General features: G+C 35.9%; 2 protein-coding genes across 9 annotated transcripts in view; one reads left to right on the forward strand and one right to left on the reverse strand.

Moving 5' to 3' along the window:
* The window catches only part of OSBPL9 (oxysterol binding protein like 9), a 70729-nt gene extending 70162 nt beyond the window's left edge, over positions 1-567 (reverse strand). For all 3 annotated transcript variants that reach the window (XM_087719671.1, XM_087719670.1, XM_087719669.1), the window contains exon 1: positions 434-567. In XM_087719671.1, coding sequence (XP_087575797.1) covers positions 434-544 — 111 coding nt within the window. In that variant the 5' untranslated portion in view covers positions 545-567. The remainder of the gene's footprint in view (positions 1-433) is intronic.
* Positions 423-19672, forward strand: LOC106546453 (calreticulin). 6 transcript variants are annotated; one of them, XM_087719675.1, is made up of 13 exons: positions 424-555; positions 1455-1596; positions 1825-1894; positions 3264-3402; positions 5405-5515; positions 6966-7067; positions 10857-11060; positions 11964-12058; positions 12516-12725; positions 13640-13753; positions 14775-14918; positions 16951-17043; positions 18370-19672. In XM_087719675.1, the coding sequence occupies exons 3-13, from the start codon at positions 1826-1828 to the stop codon at positions 18496-18498; spliced, it is 1410 nt and encodes a 469-aa protein (XP_087575801.1). In that variant the 5' UTR covers positions 424-555; positions 1455-1596; position 1825; the 3' UTR covers positions 18499-19672. The 6 variants fall into 6 exon arrangements, with proteins under 6 accessions (XP_087575804.1, XP_087575801.1, XP_087575803.1 ...); XM_087719677.1 differs by having other exon boundaries at positions 1825-1889; XM_087719676.1 differs by lacking the exon at positions 424-555 and adding an exon at positions 778-1071.
* Positions 19673-20994: the final 1322 nt, after the last annotated feature.

Genomic DNA, 20994 nt, shown 5'->3' on the forward strand with positions numbered 1-20994 from the left:
TTCTTTTATTCTGTAATACGGAAATCTACCTAAGCCAAAAGAAAAGAGAATCCCCTTCCCACACCCACTGATCTGTTTTGGACTAGCGTCCTTCCCTTCATGTTATAAACTAAGCAGTGCATTCCAAGGACCAGGCCGGGCGCTTTAACTTCCTCCTCCCTTCCGTCGCGGTAAGTGACATAACTCTCCCGCACGTTCCTTTCATATAAATCTTCCAAACTTAACTCCCCATTGGACACCAGCAGGATTTCAGCCTATTCCGATTGGCTTTCCGGCAGGACACGCCCTCTCTCAGAAATCCCCCCTCTCCAAATCTCATATCCCTACCAAGCGCGCAGCTTGATGGGCTCCTTCCGCCCCCCCCCACACACATACTTATACGGTGCGCACTTCGTTTATGTTCTATAGGCGGGGTCCCTCCTTCCATATTCACCGTGTAATAGGAAAGCAGTCCAGCGTTGTAGTCGAGCACGAACCAGCGGTACTGCCAACCTTTCATCAGGTTGGTCCATTTGCTCAGCGGACCCTCCATGATGGACGCCATCTTGGGAGCCGGTAAGATGCCAACAGCCCACTAAGAGGGGAAACGCCGGTCTCACGAGCGGGAGTTAAAGCGAAAGGGAGGGGGTGGGAGAGCGAGCGGAAAGAGCGCGAGCACCGTCAATGAGCGACGTCTGAGGGAAGCAGCGCGAGACGAGGAGGAGCAAAACGGCTGCCGCGGAAGGAACAAGTGGGCGGGCATATAAGAGAGAGGGGCGTGGCTTTGTTGGGAGGCAGTAAGAAACGCTCCCCCCTCCAAAAAAAATTACAAAAACAAATCGTAAAAAAGTGTGGATCCCTTTCGTCCCAGTGAGACCGATGCGGAAATGCATTGGGATTTTAAGCTGCCTACTTGGGACAAAAGTTTATTTATGTTGTTGGCACTCCTATTGAGATCCAGGCCGATTGAATTTGGATGTTAAATTCATAGAAGTCAGGATAAAATCAGATGGGGAGAGAGGACAAAAAAAGTGGGGTGGGAATTCTCTTTATTTCAGCTTGTTCCTGAACTAAGATTTCTTTTATTTAGGAGTAAGGTAGTTGAAAATTCCTCTCTCAAATATATCGACACCCAAGAATCGATGGGTCTTTCCAAGGGTTCAATGTTTTTATTATTTGTAGTACTATATTATATATTACAGTATTCTCATATAATAAATGATTGGGGTCAGTAAGCTGAATAGTTTGCCATAAAACAATCTACTTGAGAACAAAGTTTAGCTCTTCTCCTAGGAAATATTATCTGGTTTCCTTTCTTCCTCTGACAGAAAGTAAAAAACAGAAGAGGAGAGGGGAAAGTGAGAGTGCTGAATCAAAGCAAAAGTTCAACTCTTACCCTGAAGAGATGGCAGTTGAGGAAAAAGTAGCAAAGTTGTCATTCCCATCAATAAACCTGGGCTGCTGTTTTGTTTTAGATGTTGATAAAGAAAGCGGAGTGGTCAGGCAAACTGAAAATGAGCTTTGTGGAGAAATTGCAGCTATGTTGGAAATGTGGCAAAATGAACTAAAGTTTAGTTTTTGCAATGAGAAGTTTTGCAAGTTTTGCTGAACAGAAAAGTAAGTAAAGCCTTGCAAATAGATTTATGTGCCTCACATAAGTACACAAATCATTTCAAAGAATCTACATACTAAGGCTATGTATTCAGAAAACACAAAACAGATTCAGAACACATAGCATTTGCCAAGAATATTTTAAAACAAACACTCCTTTTCCCAATATTGTGTACGAACTTGATAAAATTGTGAACATATTATATGGCCTTCCATTTTTGCTTTTTGTTCCAGGATGTTGCCAAAAATTGAGTCTGAATTCAAAATAGCATTTGGAAATGAACTTTTCAGCAGTAATGGTAAGGTAAGCTATTTGAATGTATTGAATTCTAATGACTGGCTTGCACTAGACCTCCACAGAGATATGACTTAAAATGAAACAAAAGCTATAAGCACTACTACATTTATTTTTAAAGGAAGTTTATGTATCTAATGTCTACAGTGCAGGGGAGAGATATCATCAATATCCCAAAGATGCCCTGATATACTTAGTGTCCTATCCATGTATTCAATAGATCTAACCTTGCTTAACTTTTTCAAGATCAGCTAAGATTATCTGAGAGAGCTGCGTTTATTCAGCTCTCTTACATATATGCCTCATTATTTTAAATTAGAATTGATCAAGCATAATATCTGCTTCTATTAACCAAAGTTTTAGTCTGACAATTTTTTATTTCCATGAAGCTACCTTTGTTGGTATACTTATTAACTTCTTGTGCCATATCTGTCATCGAACATTGGTGATCATGTTGGCGATCCTATTTTTACCAACAGCCGCACAAAAAAGTGCTGCTGAGTTTTGTCCAAACCAGTGCCTTATATTTTGAAGCCATTTATTAATTTAATTAATCCAATTTTCTGAAGGTGCATGATATATTGAATTATAAACTAACCAAACTAAATGTATTCCATCCTCTAACTTAAATATATATATATATATATATATATATATATATATATATATATATATATATATATATATATATGTATGTGTGTGTGTGTGTGTGTGTGTGTGTGTGTGTGTGTGTGTGTGTGTGTTTAGAGTTTATTTATCAGCACAAATAAAAAAACATATATATATATATATATATATATATATATATATATATATGTATATGTATGTATGTGTGTATATGTATGTATGTATGTGTGTATATGTATGTATGTATGTGTATGTATGTATGTATGTATGTGGGTGTATATATATATATATATATATATGTGTGTTTTTATTTATGTGACTTTAAGTATATATATATATATATATATATATATATATATATATATATATATATATATATATATATATATATATATATATATATATATATATATATATATATATATATAAACACACACACACACACACATACAGTGGGGCAAAAAAGTATTTAGTCAGCCACCAATTGTGCAAGTTCTCCCACTTAAAAAGATGAGAGAGGCCTGTAATTGACATCATAGGTAGACCTCAACTATGAGAGACAAAATGAGAAAACAAATCCATTGTCTGATTTGGAAAGATTTTTTTTGCAAATTATGGTGGAAAATAAGTATTTGGTCACCTACAAACAAGCAAGATTTCTGGCTCTCACAGACCTGTAACAACTTCTTTAAGAGGCTCCTCTGTCCTCCACTCATTACCTGTATTAATGGCACCTGTTTGAATTTGTTAGCAGTATAAAAGACACCTGTCCACAACCTCAAACAGTCACACTCCAAACTCCACTATGGTGAAGACCAAAGAGCTGTCAAAGGACACCAGAAACAAAATTGTAGACCTGCATCAGGTTGGGAAGACTGAATCTGCAATAGGTAAGCAGCTTGGTGTGAAGAAATCAACTGTGGGAGCAATAATTAGAAAATGGAAGACATACAAGACCACTGATAATCTCCCTCGATCTGGGGCTCCATGCAAGATCTCACCCCGTGGGGTCAAAATGATCACAAGAACGGTGAGCAAAAATCCCAGAACCACACAGGGGGAGCTAGTGAATGACCTGCAGAGAACTGGGACCAATGTAACAAAGGCTACCATCAGTAACACACTACGCCGCCGGGACTCAGATCCTGCAGTGCCAGACGTGTCCCCCTGCTTAAGCCAGTACATGACCGGGCCCGTCTGAAGTTTGCTAGAGAGCGTTTGGATGATCCAGAAGAGGATTGGGAGAATGTCATATGGTTAGATGAAACCAAAGTAGAACTGTTTGGTAGAAATACAACTCGTTGTGTTTGGAGGAGAGAGAATGCTGAGTTGCATCCAAAGAACACCATACTTACTGTGAAGCACGGGGGTGGCAACATCATGCTTTGGGGCTGTTTCTCTGCAAAGGGACCAGGACGACTGATCCGTGTACAGGAAAGAATGAATGGGGCCATGTATCGTGAGATTTTGAGTGCAAACCTCCTTCCATCAGCAAGGGCATTGAAGATGAAACATGGCTGGGTCTTTCAGCATGACAATGATCCCAAACACACCACCCGGGCAACGAAGGAGTGGCTTCGTAAGAAGCATTTCAAGGTCCTAGAGTGGCCTAGCCAGTCTCCAGATCTCAACCCCATAGAAAACCTTTGGAGGGAGTTGAAAGTCCGTGTTGCCCAGTGACAGCCCCAAAACATCACTGCTCTAGAGGAGATCTGCATGGAGGAATGGGCCAACATACCAGCAACAGTGTGTGCCAACCTTGTGAAGACTTACAGAAAATGTTTGACCTCTGTCATTGCCAACAAAGGATATATAACAAAGTATTGAGATAAACTTTTGATATTGACCAAATACTTATTTTCCACCATAATTTGCAAAAAAATTCTTTCCAAATCAGACAATGTGATTGTCTGGATTTGTTTTCTCATTTTGTCTCTCATAGTTGAGGTCTACCTATCATCCATCCATCCATCCATCCATCTATCTATCTATCTATCTATCTATCTATCTATCTATAATTAGATTAGATTTTCTGCCTCTTTTAAAAAGTCAAAATTGTCTTAAATATTTTGAGATAAATTTAGTTTTCAGTAAAATCTGTTTTCTTTTCCTATAATTCAATTTCTGTGATAGAAAAAAGTTATACCGAAATTCCACTTAAATATAACTTAATCTGTATTTCCATTTTGCATGTCCATATTTCTCAGTCACATAGTTGTGAGCATATTCTAACTCCCCAAACATCTCAGTAGTGTTTTAATTTAGCAACTTATTAACCTCAGAATCTATACTGTAATTGTTTTGTTTTATTTAGAAAATAAAAATACAAGGCACTTAACAGATTCATATGACGATAATATGAAATTGCAAAGTTACTAGGAACAAAATGAGAAAATAGACAATATTCCGAAAGAATATAATCACTGTATTAAATTGACATTTGCTATTTAAAAGTTTTTAAACAGTTTTTGAAAAAACAGCCTTCTCCTCCATAGTATTTCAGACTTGTATATAGAGGGATCATTCAAACTTGTATATAGGAGGAAGCCAATGTATTTCCTGGGTGTGAATTGATTTGAATTAGTTTAGGCATCTGTGCATAAAAAATTAATTTCCTCTGAGACATTTTAAATAGTTTCTGTTGGTTTAATTGCGTGGTTCCTTCTGGTTGGTCCCTATAGCATCATTATTCATGGATTTTAGCCAATGGAAAAGATCTGTCTCCTCACCAGTAAGTAGTAATTATAGTGATGTGCCTGAGAGAAATAGGAAGAGATTTCAGAAATACTCAAGTATTTCTGTAGAATTTAAAGAAGCGTCCTACCACTTGTATTAAAATATTTACTATGATATCAGGGATGAACCTGATTTTCCTTGGTTACTTTCTGATAGGTCTGGCTTGGGGAAATCTAAATAATAACGATGATACCTCTCCCGCTGTTTTAGAAAAAGAGCAACCCGTTATAACAAAAGAATATTTTAGGGAAGAGTTTGATGATGAGGGTAAGTGATATTTTGCTTTTTTCAGTCCTAGAATATAATTATTAACTTCTAAATCATCTTCATGGTGTCAACCCATCTCAGATTTATATTCTTGCTTTCTATTTACATTAATAAACTTTAATTAATTTTTGTATAGCATCATATCATGCAATGATCTTTATGCATATTTATTAGAACTGTAGAAATGTATAAGAAAGAGAGAAGTCTAGATTGAGCCACACTTTTCTGAGGATAGAATAGAAATTTTAGATGGATATTATAAATCTACTGAATGATGCTGGGAAGGGAGAACAGATAAGGGATATGGAGAGATGTCTCCAGGATCCGTTATGTGGTATGTCTTAAATAATGAATCTCATCTATTTAAAAAATAATAGACTTTTTTCAGTAAACTTTTAAAAAGGTATCAGTGCATCTTCTGTAACTTCTAAAAGAAAAATATAAAAATTGGTACGTCATCTGTACTATATGTTCTCTCTATGCAGAAATAAATCATTTTGTATTAACTGTCCCGATTTCAGTTTCTTTCCCTTATGTCAATTCTTAACCACTTCTATATGCATTGAAATTGTATTTATAGCAATGTTTTAAATAATGATAAATTCAAATTTATGTAATGCATGTTTTGGCTTTTGGATTGATTTAGCTTGATTAATTCTTGAATATTTCCTTACTAAGGAAAGAAAGTTAAAAAATATAGGGTCAAATATATTGTACATCCTTCAGTCATCATCTCCCACCCCATTTCATCAGTTCTCCCAGATTATTTTTATCTAGGAAGATCAATACAGGTTGTTACAACTATAAATCCCTTTGTTTAGGAGATTTGCTCTACCTAAAAAATTTTGTTACTTAAATTATTTCCAGCTTGAACTGTGCTTTGCCCTTGGTGAGATTTTCTTATACAATAGGTAAAATATAAATAAATTATTTTTTTTTCTTCTCTGCACATTTAATTGTAGATTTAGTGATTTAAACATGGAACAACTCAGGCAATTCACCAGACATGATTCAACATGCATTACATCCCTTGGGTCCAGGAACAGTTATCATAAGCTCCAGATGGCTTTTGAACATTCCTGAGTAAAATGCATTTTATGGAGCTGTTTTTAATTATATAGATTATTGATAAAACTTAAATTATTTTTAAAAGTTTATTGTCTTTTTCTTACATTGCAGTAAAGAAGTTATATAATATGTATAAGGAAGAAAACGGCTGCAATTTTAATGATTTTTCTATATCAAGCTCAAAATAGGCTACAAAATACAAAATAGGCTAATAAATGAGCTGTATTTCTTTAAAGTCTTCTTGTTATTATAAGTTCATGTACATTGTAATCATAGGTTTATTGCATACTATATCCAATAACATGAATCAAATTTCAGAGAAAGTAAAATAATACTGCTCTGATATTTTTTGTAAAATTGAAATTTTCTTTTTCCTTTTCAGATGGATGGCAGGACCGATGGGTTTTATCTAAACATAGAAGTGATTATGGTAAATTTCGGATAGGCTCAGGAAAATTTTATGGTGACAGAGAAAAAGATATAGGTAAAGTAATACATTTTTTTCCAGGCAATTATGAATCTTTAGTTTTTTGGGAATGTTTCCTAAATCAATTTCTGGATTCTATTATTCAGTTTTATGCAGTTATTCACATACGTTTGGCTAATGCTAAAATATCTGTATAAAATATCTTCTACCAATTTTTACATAATATATTTCAAAAAAAGATTGTGGATTTTTATACTTAAAAGAGAAATCTACATGCTACATCGTATCATCATTTTTAAAATTAAGAAAATTAAAAAGTTACCTGTGATTTGACAATAGAGTCTGGAGTTAGAAGAATTCAAAATCTTATTGCTCAGACTCAAGACTTATTGGACTTATTCCAGCTAGCTGTATCTTTTACTCTAAAATCTAATATTAAATTCCAATCATCTTCAGTTTAAATCTATTGTATTTGTATAAATCTTAATTCTACTGTCTGTGTTAAAGATGTTAATTTCAATGTACAATTTCCAAATAACTCAAATGCTTTTATATTTTAAATTGATCCATGTTAGTTGTCCAATTGCTATTCTACCATTACACGTTTCAGTTAATAAATATGCTTTAACAGTACAGGTTGTCTCGTACCTAGGTGGATTATTTTCTTCCTTTAGTTAAAAATGGTGTCCCTTTCAATTCTACCATGCACTATATCAAATGTCTCTAAAGTTTGAAAATAAGTCTTCAGAAAATATTGTCATTCATTAGTGGTGACTTGGGCTTTAGTTAGTTTATCCTATTCTATACAGAATATTTTTAGTATTACTAATATATACTTAAGGTTGATTCATACAAAAATAATTATAGTTATCTGTTACTGGTTTACTAAGGATAATCCAATCCAAGCCTACTGTTGACTTTCCCAGTGTTGACTTTTCTGTGTAAGAAAGAAGAATGAATTCTGAAATACCCCAGAAAATCCTTTAGAGCATTTTAGATCCACTGAACCTTCTAGATTCAGATGTATTGGAGCCATTATAAATTATGCCTCCAAGTCCCTAAGGAAATGACCGGAAACCAATACCACTGGTATTGCAAAGTGTACTAAATGATTCAGGAAAACTGAAAATGAATTGTACTCTATTTCACATAATCCATCAGTATGGCATCCATTGCAAAATCAAGTTGGAAGCCTGATTTAAATGGAGCCAAATAATCAAGATTGCTGCCCAGCTCTGAATTTATTTGTATACTGAACAATCTCTGCTTTGTTGGGTGATCATTTCAGAAATATTTCGTTATCTAAACAGAGTAACAGAATAACCATGTGTGGACAAAACAGAATGGGAGCAACTTCAGGATTCCTGCTGGCTTCTCCATTGAGTTTTCTTGCGGAAAACTGGCAGACATAATCAGAAATCTTCCTCTTTCCCTCCCTTCCTATAATTCCTGACAGTTTATTCTTAATCTGCTAGGTGAGGAAGGGATTGAGGATGTAAATGGGGGTGCAAGTAAGTAATGATACACAGAGGTATATGAGAGGTGCTGCATGGGTTGAGAGATGTGTAAGTGCATCAGAGATGCCCCATGGTTTGAGTATGACATGTGGGTATCCTAGGTTGGGAAAGATGCCCTGGTGTTTATGAGAGGTGCTATGCGAGTAGGATACACGGGGAACAGTGTGGTTTCAAAACAATGCATGGAGCTCGCAGGTTGATGAGAGTTGCTGTGCTGGTCAGGAGTAGCACATGTGTTGGTAAGGGCACCTGGGGATACTTCAGAGTGCACAAGATTTCAGGTCAGAAAGAAAGCATATGGAGAGACAGCATGGGTCAGAAAGGGGGTGTGGACTGCTCAAGAGACAATGCAAGGGTCAAGGGAGGAATGCAGGAAGGGCATGGATTAGGTACAATTTATGCAAGAGATATTGAGTGGGTCATAGGAGAGGGGGCACCATAGATAGGGATGGGTACATGCGCCAGGGAAGGCATGCAGGGGTTGGCAAGGATTAGGAAGGGTATATGGGGGTGTACAAGAGGTGCTGTTTGGGTCAGGAAGGCACGTGGGGTGGCATAAGTAGGGGGAGCAGACAGTGAGGTGATATGAGCCAGGAAAGAGAGAGAGGCCTTCCTTCCTCCCTCCCTGTTCCTTCCAGTATTCAAGAATCTCACATTTTTCATCAGGTGCAATGTATCCATTCTCAATTCTATGCTGTCTTGAGGACCCTTTAAGTAAATTTGAATCTATTTGGCTTGCTGGTTGGGATCTTGCATTAAATATCTGATGTAATGATGGATTTACCCTTGAATAATCACAAAAGAATTCCATCTATTCCTTTTTGAAGAATTTATTTCTAATAAATAAATAAATAAATAAATAAATAATAAAGGCTATCATTTTGAAAAAGGGAGTTGTTTGTCCGATGTTCTTTTTGAACCATTTGCACTAGGTTCATCATTGCTATATCAATTGGGATTCATTAGGTAGAGGTTGCAAATTGCCTATCCTGACCTTTCCCTTCATACAGCAGAAATTAAAGTTCCTCTAGGGAATAGGAATGAATGACAATGAGGGCAGACTTTGTGGCATCAACATCAGCAAAAGTATTATGAAAGTCATGCATTTTGCTTCACCCTTTCTCTTCTGAGATCTTGTTGAGGAACTCTTAAGAGTAATTAATGTTTACCATATATTCTTGATTTGATCTTCTGTTTTCTCTCTCTTTTCTTGTCTCCTCATTCTGTACGTTTCCTTGTGATACTGGAAATGTGGAAATGTGCAGCCCTTTCATTCTCCATTTCTTCACCTCTCTTTCTTGCCATATCCTGACAACATTAGATGTTATCTCTTGACCATGATGTCCCCCTTTCTTTTCATGTGGCATAATTATGCTGACATTTCATTTAACTGACATTTTAGTTTAATTATTTTTTTTACCACAATGTTGTACATTGGCGTTCTCAACTCAGAATAGTTTTGAATCCCTGTCAGCTTCTTCATTGAATGCAGAAAGCTGTCAGAGACTGTTTAAAAATAGATCATGTGATCTCCTGAAGGGTAGGGCAGGACCGATCTATCTGATCTCCTGGAAATCAAAAGAGGGACCAGTATAAACTGAGTTTCAGAGGAGGAAGCAGTTGAAAAGTGAAACAAGATGGGTAAAGGTTAAGATGTAATCGCTAAGTATTTGACTGACACCAGAGAGATCCAATTTTTACTCCATCTGCAGCTACAGCAGCTCACTGGTGACTTCCCATCTGGCTCCACAGAATTGTTGTGAAGAAATATAGGATAGGTTTTTGGATGCATTCAGGGTACCTTGGCTCAAAAATTGTTGCTCTATGATGCACATTCTGCCCAGTTAATATAATGGCAAAAGAGTAGTATATACATAGACAATACATAAATCATAATGAAACTGAAACATGCTACCTGGGAAGCAGATAACCTCAGGTACCTGAGAAGATATATAATTAAATTCAATAAAACTTATTTCTGAGTAGACATCTACAGTAAAGCATTAGAAATGAATTTAATTTCTAGAGTTTTCTTTATCAGAACTATTCTATATTATGCTGTAATAACATTACATGCTATATGTATTAATAGAAATACTTTTGGAAAAAAGTAGCAAGTGAAATTATATAAATGCATTTGTAAGCTATGTTTATTAATATATTTCACATGTCTCTAAAGCAGAATCAAGGACGTATAATCTCATAATTTTTAGAAAGTCACTGTAATCCCATATGGAAGAATAATAAAGCATATTTAGAGTTCATGCCTGTGGAAAACCACTTGATTAGTAGCATTAAGTGGATATTTGAATATCATTTCTTTTTATAGGTCTGCAGACAACTCAAGACATTAGGTACTATGCAGTATCAGCAAGGTTTCGGCCTTTCAACAATGAAGATCAGACCTTAGTGGTTCAATATACAGTAAAATATGACCAACAGGTTGATTGTGGTGGTGCCTATATCAAACTTTTTTCTGCCGATGTGAATCAAGACACCCTGAATGAAGATTCACCTTATTATATTATGTTCGGTACATTCTCTTAAATGCCTAATAATATTAATTTGAAGCAGAAATATTATGTTAGTGTAAATCTATCAGGAAAATAGCTCCTCTGAAACATTGCTTTTCAATATTTTTATCTGTCCCTTATATTTGTAAATGAGTTAAACCAGTTTTACAGTAAGATCTATATAAAAATAGGAAGAGATTTGCTGGGTAATGTTAGGGCTGTGGGGTTTAATATACTACCTTGTTTTTGACCATGGCAGCTAGATAATTTCAGGAACCCACTGGGTGGGATATAAAGTCAACAGTTTACCCTAGTTGTATGTCAAAGAGTATTCCATAGTGGAAATTCTAATTAAAATCATAGCTATTATTTAGCAATATGCAGATACTGTACACAATTATCAGTATATTGCCATGTCCATGCTACAAAATTCTTATTGCTTATGTGAAAAAAAAAGTTCTTATAGGGATATTTTAAACTTACAGGCTAATATCGTTGAGTACTTGTCTACTGCTAGAAGACAGAAATGTATAGATTTTAGAATTCAGATTTTCTTCATATGGCTTTTTATTTTTATTTTAATTATTTAATAGCATATGTTTCTAAAATGATATGACTCAGTTCAAGCTAGGTAGTGGGAAAAGGGAGGCTAAAAGTTTCTAAAATAAATATTATAATAAAATATAGATTATGGGGAAGTATAGTTTTTGAGATCCCCGGAGACAGTAGATTATGTGAACTCATTTGAGAGGCATTTCAAACCTGAATTTGGACTCAAGCAACATTGATTATGGATGACTGGCGGAAACAAGATCAGAATGCTGGGCCCATTTTTGTTCTCCTTGACTATCATTCTTGTGCCATTTAGGTGTCTGTGTGTATATATAATTCTGCCAGAATAATTTGATATTCTTTTCTTCTAGGACCTGATATATGTGGAAAATATAAAAAAATAGTGCAAGTTATTTTGAACTATAAAGATGACTACTATTTTACTAAAAAGAACATTACATGTGAGGTATGATCAATGCCGTTCAGTGAATTAGTAATATTTAATCTAGCTTGCTGCAGTTTTAAGCAGAATTGTTTGGGAGGTTGTTGACTAATTCTAAATAAAACTTTGTAAACTACTTCAGATGTCAGAAGTTAACAGCAAGTCACTTGAAAAGTTAGCAAGTACGGTATTTACTGTTAATACCCTTCATTTTAATGTATAAGTAGAGTGTTATAAGTATAATCTTTATTGTCATTGTATTTAAATACAACGAAATTGGTTTTGCATGTAGTCTAATACAGCAAAAAATGTGATTTTTTTTCCTCTAGGATTATCATTTTCACTGCATTGATAGATCCCACTAGTAACAGACTTATTATTTTTTTAGACCTTATGAAATTTAATTAGCAAAATTGTGAGTTGTACGGCACCGTAAAGACGTTCCCATGTTTCTGTAACAATGTTTTTGGGTTTTTTCAAGACGGATGACTTTACCCACCTCTACACTCTAATTCTACGTCCTGATTTAACTTATGAAGTGAAAATAGATAATTATGTGGTTGAGGCTGGCCATCTAGAAGATGATTGGGACTTCCTTCCTCCAAAAAAGATGATAGATCATGATCTGCCAAAACCTGATTATTGGGATGAAAGGGAAACTATTCCAGATCCCATGGATAAAAAACCAGAGGTACAGTTTCACTTTGAGCTGCATGTTTCACAGTCTATATCAATTTACCTGCTATGTTTCACTTATTGCATATATTTAAATAAGTAAAGTTGTGATGTTACTGATTTTTAATTAATTATATTAACAACATGTGATCCATATTGGTTTTTTGGTAAAGATTTATAGTTTAAATGGTGCTTCTTTGATCTAACTTCATAGTGGAGGAATTGGGACTGGACTATAAAATCAGTATAAGATCTTGGCAACAGAATATGACTAGTATTTAACCTTCTAATACTCACAAAAGTTGAAAATGGAATGGTAGAAGAAACTTACTCAAAAAGCCTTCATGCCATTTTTTTCCTGGTCTCTCATCTCAATTATAATACTGATTATATAAATTACCTGTAACTAACTTTAGACTGGCAGTGGTGAAATGATTACTCCCTTCTCTCCAAACTGTAAGCCTCAAATATCAATCCAGTGAATTGCAGAACATATTTTTAAATAAGAAAAGCAATTTTCCCATTGTTATATTACATATTCATTCAAAACTGCTTTAGACATTATATTAATTGCATTCCAAATTCAGAGGCATATAAAAGGTTTCTAGTAGCTGCCGCTCTGTAGTCATAAATCTTCCATCATGTGAAGTATTAAATGGTTGAGTTGAAGCAAATATCTATTACAATATATTGTATTATCAGGTTCCTTGTTTTGAGTATGTTGAGATAATAAAATATTGCAACTAATCCTTTCCAATAGATATTTGATGACAAAACACTGTATCTTGATTCTTGAGTGAATCAAAATATTAAAATTATGGAAGCAGTCATAAACCATATTTTGGAGAAATAGTATTAACATTTTCTTTTCCTGTCAAAATACTAATAGAAACTGACTTACAATTACTAACATTGATGAAACTATTTTAGGACTGGGACCAACCACAAAGAATTCCTGATCCTACTGTGATAAAGCCAGATGACTGGGATGAAGAAATGGATGGGGCATGGGAACCACCATTGATTCCAAATCCTGAATATAAAGTAAGAGTTTTATGTGAAAGTAATGAAATAGAGACTAACCTGGTGGTTATTTAATTGGCTATGTAATTTAAACATTAATTAAGCTATAAGATATTAAATCTAGTTTTTATTATATAAGTCATCATAGTTTTCATTTCACTAGTTTTCATTTGCCCATTTCATTTACAAATTTACACTTGGCTTCATCATTCTTTACTCCTTACCTCTACTAATAATTCATTCATGCTTTCTTGATTTTTTAAAGAACAGTTGTCCAATCCTTGAGGCATCTCATGACCTTGCATCCCCTTCCAAACATTAACTTCTCATCAGTAGAATAATCTCAGCTCAATGATGATAATTCCTTTTTACAGCAACTTAACTTTTTTTTACATTCACTGCTTTGTATTCTTATTCTTCTCCCTTTCTCATTTGTGTTTTATTTTTTATGAAGAGAGGACTTTCAGTGTTAATTTCACTGTGGAATTAATGTTTCTTTAAGAATAATTTGATGAGTAAGCCATAACCTGCTTATATGTTGAACTATAAATCATGCTTTGCAAATCACAATAGCTATTGAACTACAAACCATATTATCACTAGCATACTATTAGCTGTTGACCATTTAAATAATATTTTAACCTCCGTGGGTTTTTCTCTCATCCCAATGTATAACCTGTGCCATCCTCAATTACCTACATTGAACTCCTACCAAATTATTGTATATATTTCAATATTTCATTTTAAAATATTCACTTTTCAGAACTGACCATAAATCTAGTTGTATATTTCTTTCTGTTTTTGGTTGCTACATTACCTTCCAACATTTTCCATTAGGACTTTTTTTCCTGTTATCATTTGTATTATTTCCATCATGTTAATAGTTGTAGATAGCATTCAACATAATATATACTTTAAAGGTTTTAATCATATTTCAAAATATTTCACTAAAAAGGCAATGGTGTGTTTTTACATACCTGTTTTACATATCTTGGTTTAAGTGGCTTTGGAAAGTGATATTCATATTTCTTTACATTTTTAGGGCATTTGGAAACCTCGTATAATTAAAAACCCCAATTATAATGGCATTTGGGTCCAGCCAGAAGTTGACAATCCTGAATACAAACCAGATCCTAATATTTACAAATATTATAATATTAGTGTCATTGGCTTAGAAATTTTACAGGTATGTATATTACAAAGTTTGTAAAATATATTTATTGTTCAAATTATGAAGATAATTGGCAATTCTGGAGATATTCTGTACCATCGTAGTAAGAAAAAAAAATCCCTCTTCAGATAGTCCTTGACTTATGACCATTAATTCAGTGACTGTTCAAAGTTACAACAGCACTGAAGAACAGCACGACTGGTTCTCAGAGTTCTGGCTGTTCAGCACCTCCTTGATTACATGATTGTGATTGAGGTGCTTAGCAATGGACTGATATTTATGACCAGTTGCAGCAGACAGACACACACACACACCGATCATTTGATTGCCATATGCAACCCTCCCTGCTGGCTTCCCCAGAGAGGAGATAGGGAAGCCAGCAGAAAGGTCACAAATTCCTGGGGTAAGTCTGCATTACCCATTCTCTAGCCCCTCTGTGCCATACCTGTCACTTCTACCATGCCTTCCTGTCACTCATGCATTTCATGCACCCTCCTCCTTACAGCATCTCACACATTACTGTGCATCCTCTCTGAGCCTTAATACAACTTCCTCACTTCCTTGTGCACTCTTCCTAAGCCTCACCATGCTTCTCTTGCACACCCTCCCTAACCCTCCAGCTTAGTCATAAACCCTCTCCAGTCCTTGCCACACCTGCTTCACAAATCCCTGCACACATTCCTGACTCTCCCTGTGCCTCCTTCATATTTCTGCACTTTGTCAGTTTTCCCCGTTCCAGACCAAGCACACACAAATACACAAAGAGATTATTTTGTTCGCTTTACTAAATGAGACTTGCAAACACACATAGTTGCAGGATAGAGAGAAGTTTCCTCCAAAGTTCAGACAGCTGGGCTTATGAGAGCTGCAATTCAAAGCAGCAAGCCAGTGAGTTGTCAAGCAGAGTCTCAGGGTCAAAGCTTGTAGAAGATTTGTCAGCCGATCCAGGTTTAAAGCGAAGGTTACAAAGTTCACAAGACACATGGACTATGAATCAACAAGCTGTTGTGATCAACAGACAGCTTATGTTTGCTGCTCCATTCTAACAGAAGCAGCCCTGGTGTAGTTTCTGTGTGAGCAGTCTTGCAGAGCAACTTTGCTCTTCTCTCTGCAGCCTGCAGAGCTGCTTGTGATGGGAGGAGGTGGTAATTCCACATCCTCATTTTTGGAGAACGACAGCAGCTGTGTCTGCTGGCTGTTGGCCAGACTATCTCTCTGCTCTCAGATAGCAGTCTGTCCAGTGGTGCTGAAGTTGGCTGCTCATATTACTGCCAGCATGCCTGGAGCTGGCTTCAAAAGTGGCTGCTCGTCATCCTGCCCCTCCTCTGACTCAAAATCTGAGCCCACCATGACACTGCCATACTCACACCATCACACCCTTCTTGTGCATTGAAGCACATCCTCGCATCCTTGTGTTCCCACACACATACTCTTCCCCATCTATGCAGCAGACCCTTGTTTATTGACCTCCTTCCTATGGCCTCTGCCACTGAGTTGGTTGTGGGAAGCCAGCAGCATGATCTAATGACTATGGATTCAGTTAACATCAGTAACCAGAACAGCAGGGATTGCTGTTGCTAAGCGATGTCATCGTGCTTTACAAACACAATGTTTAGTGATGTAAATTCTGGTCCCAATTACCGTTATAAGTGAAGGACTAGCCATACTTTGCTTGCCTAGGAAAACAAAAATATTAATAATCTTATTCATTCATTTTTAAATATGTATACTTTATTTCATAGTTGTGACATTTTCATCCTCAAATCCATCCACTAGTTACTGTAGAATCCAGATTAAAGTATCCCAGGCAGATGATTGTCTTGCTTCTGTTTGAACAAAAATGAATGAGAATTTGTCCATTCTTCATTGGTTCTACTGTTGAATTGTTCGTATTGTCAGGATTATTGTCTTATAAATTAAATCTTTCATTTATCATTCTGGTGTGACAGAGAACAGATCTTGAACTATTAACTATTTCCAGTTCCTTCAATACAAGATTTTATGTAATTACTTGATTAAATAGTTCTGCCATGTTTTATTTCAACAGGGAAAATCTGGTACAATATTTGATAACTTTCTTATTACAAATGATGAACAATATGCTGAAGATGCTGGGAATGAAATGTGGGGTGTCACTTTTGTAAGTAATTTCAGGGCATTTAAGAATGTATATTTATTGCAACATTTAAATTGCTCCTCTGTCTTTATGAGAATCAGGCACTATACAAATATTATTAAAATAAAGCATAATGTAAACAACTGCCAAAACCATAGTGTCATAAAAAATAGGCTACATTTCCAATAGAAGACGGATTCACTGATTTGTGTATGTCTAATAAGCACAGTGCATAATTATTCTTAATTTCCTTAGGCCTGTGATGGTGAAACTATGGCACACGGTGGCGCGCCAGCTGTGAGCTCTGGCGTGCCAGCCAGCTGATTTTTGGCTTTCCGGAGAGCCGGGAGAGGCCATTTTCACCCTCCCCAGGCTTCAGGAAAGTCTCTAGAGGCTGGGGCAGGCGAAAAACGGCCCCAACGAGCCAACTGGAAGTTCAGAAACTATCTGTTTCCAGCTTCCAGGTGGCCAGGGAAGGCTGTTTTCACCCTCCCCAGCTTCAGGAAAGCCTCCGGAGCCTGAGGAGGAGTCGCACGTTTTATAGACATTAACAATCTAGAGAGTAATTGCAGATTATTAATTGTATAGTTTGCTCACTATAGCTGTAAGAGGATGTATTATTATAATTCTTTTGTACTTTTTTTAAATATTATTAAAATGATGATATCTCACTTATCATTTGAAGTGTTAATATCACTTTATAATGCCTTGATAAGGCCACACTTGGAATACTGTGTTCAGTTTTGGTCGCCACGATGTAGAAATGATGTGGAGACCCTAGAAAGAATGCAGAGAAGAGCAACAAAGATGATTAGGGTACTAGAGGATAAAAGATATGAAGAACAGTTGCAGGAATATGGGTATGTCTAGTTTAATAGAAAGAAGGACTAGGGGAGACATGATAGGAGCATTCTAATATCTCAGGGGTTGCCACAAAGAAGAGAGAGTCAAACTATTCTCCAGGGCACCTGAGGGTAGAACAAGAAACAATGGGTGGAAACTAATCAAGGAAGGAAGCAACTTAAAACTGAGGAGAAATTTCCTGACAGTTAGAACAATTAATCAGTGGAACAGCTTGCCTCCAAAAGTTGTGAATGCTCCAACACTGGTCTTTAAGAAGATGTTGGATATCCATTTGTCTGAAACGGTATAGGGTTTCCTGCCTAGGCAGGGGTTTGGACTAGAAGACCTCCAAGGTCCCTTCCAACTCTGCTATTGTATTGTATTAATTTTAATTTAAAAAACTACAGTATATTCTATTAAAGACAGAACTGTATATAACAATAGAATTTGATCATCAAAATGTTTTAAGCTTGAGTTTTTTAATTATATATTTCTTCTTCTAAACAGGAGAGGGAATGGAGGAGACGGGAAGGACAAGATGCAGCATTTAAAAATATTAATGAACAGGAGCCAAAAGGAAAAGATACCAAGAAAGAAAAGAAGAAAAAAGCTACCAAAGTCAAAGATGAACTCTGATCAATCAAATCATTGAATAATTACTGTCACTCAATCTGGTCATCAGTGCTGGGTAGTATTGTACTTATTTTCTAAATGTTACCCAAAATGCAGTGGTGATATGAAAATCCTGACAATTTTTGTACTACTAGATGGCAGTTGAGTACACCAGAAAACATGTATAGTTTCTATAGTTTGTTTTATACAGATCAGTCTTTGTAATATTACACTCTATTGATGTTCGGAAAAAGGATTAATTTCTTGAAATCATATAGAGGGAGGAACTTACACACTGCAGAGATGTGAGACACATAATTCACACTTATTGATCACTAAACCACTCCTGAATTGAAAGGGGGAGTAATTATTTTCAAATACCCATAGTCAGTCTGAAATCTGAACGAAACTACTATAATCAGAAATACAAGGAGACCTTATATGTTATTTGCTAATTGTGTCCAGGTTGCATGGTGAAATGCTGTGTAAAAAAAATCCTCATGCCCGATGGATTTTCTGAATTTCCTTGTGATTATTTTTGGTTTTAAAAGGAACTGAAATAGGTCATGAGAAACATGACTCAACCACCCCACTAAATCAGAACAAAGACTTATAATTATTAGCAAAAATGAATTAATTGTAAAGTCATAGAATTGTCAAATTGGAATGTATCACAAAGGTCATCTATTCCAATCCTATGCAATGTGCAAAAAAACCTATTTAAACACGTCCAGCCTATTCTTAAAAACCTCCAGAGATGGAGAATCCAAGTCTCTGTAGAAAGCTTAAACCTTTGCCTTCCTCCCATTCATCACATGAAAAATTCTTCCTAAAAATCTAGGCTTGATAGGCCATGCCATTTAGGGTTTACAGAAACTGGAACTGTTAAATTTGATTTCAAATTCCCTAAATCCAAAATGGCCTCCATTCAGATGCTGAGGCTAGTCTCTCATTAATGAATCTTATGTGATGTGGGAAGCTAATATTTCACAGTATGGTTCTTGTTACTGTTTTGTCATTTACATGGTAGGTACAGAATGCATTTTGATACAGATACATAGTTTACTGTAGAATATTTCACATCACCATTTCTTTCATGCTTAATTCTTCCTGAAAAACAGAAAAATTGGTAGCTGTTACCATGTGTAGCCATATGACTAAACAATAAAAGAGCTCTTCCTATATTTATACATAAGAATAGCTTTCTAATGTCATTAACCAACACTTTCTCCAATATTGGATGACTATAATTTGCCTTTTGGTTTCTTCTAATCCCTTCTATCACCTATGTAGGAAAGGCCCCAAACACAGACAAGCCGTGTTCATCTCCATTCACAAAATGTCTAGCAGTGGATGAGACGGAAGAAATAACCATCACTTTTCACATTATACTGAACGTTATTGTAAAGATCATAGTCCAGAATGAGGGGGTAAATAACCATCTCTTTTCACATTATACTGAATATTATTGTAAAGATCATAGTCCAGAGCGAGAGGGTAGTGATGTTTCTCTGAGAGAGGGAAGAACCATAGGCTTTGAAAAAGAAGTGGTACAACTTCTTTTGAGGAAGCCATCTCTTTATCTAGTTCTAGCCATTCTTGCAACTTTAACCCAGTGCCTGATCTTCCAGTTGTAACAAAATTGAGAAGCTATTTGGGAATCAGCTATTGTACAGAAGCTCATAATTTAAATTGGTTATCTGAAACCCTTTCAGTATGGATTCTGGCCTAGGCATGGAATACTCATTGATCACTAGGGTCGATGACTAGGGTCTAGAAGATGGGAATTTGCCACTCTTCTATTAGAAGTTCTATTAGACTTCTTAGCAGCTTTGTACTACCAAGCACGATACAAAGGGTTTAAATCCTAACAAGGAAAAGTTATTGTTTGTCCAGGAACACATTGACAGCCCCAGCAACTTCTCTGGACAAGACTAACATTCCCATTGAAGGAGCAGTTCTGCAATTTACAGACCCTTCTGGATTCATGGGTCAAACTATGGTTGGAGGAGCTTTGCTCAGTTTATGTGGATCCACTAATTGTAACCCACCTGAACTATGACACACTGATTCATGCCTCCATCACACATACTTAAGACTTGTATGCTCTGTATTGGCCTGTCTCTGACAATATTCTAGAATCTATAGTTTGTACACAACCTGACAGAATGCCAGCATTGCTGAATAGGATGCTCCATTTGCTGCACTGCCAACAATAAAGTCTGAGGTCAAGTTAAAATGCTGGATTTGATCTCACCAGTCAGAAATGAAGAAGCTTCTTGGATGAAAAATGAAACATTAAAAAGAAATGAGAAAGTCTAGTTGCCTTTGGGAAGGCATCTTTGGAACAACCATGACCTGGATGATTGCCAATCTCCATAAATATTTGGAGTGGACTAACAGCATTATATGCATTTCCAGTTGGTGGGAAAATATCTAACCCTATTAGCATTTGTAAGATGACTTCTCACTCTTATTTAAAAACATCTAAATTATGCCTTTAGCGAAGTCATCGGTTGG

Source organism: Thamnophis sirtalis, unplaced genomic scaffold, assembly GCF_051295495.1.
Source record: "Thamnophis sirtalis isolate CommonGarterSnake01/CBP01778 unplaced genomic scaffold, rThaSir2_p1.2 scaffold_7, whole genome shotgun sequence".
Classification (NCBI taxonomy): domain Eukaryota; kingdom Metazoa; phylum Chordata; class Lepidosauria; order Squamata; family Natricidae; genus Thamnophis; species Thamnophis sirtalis.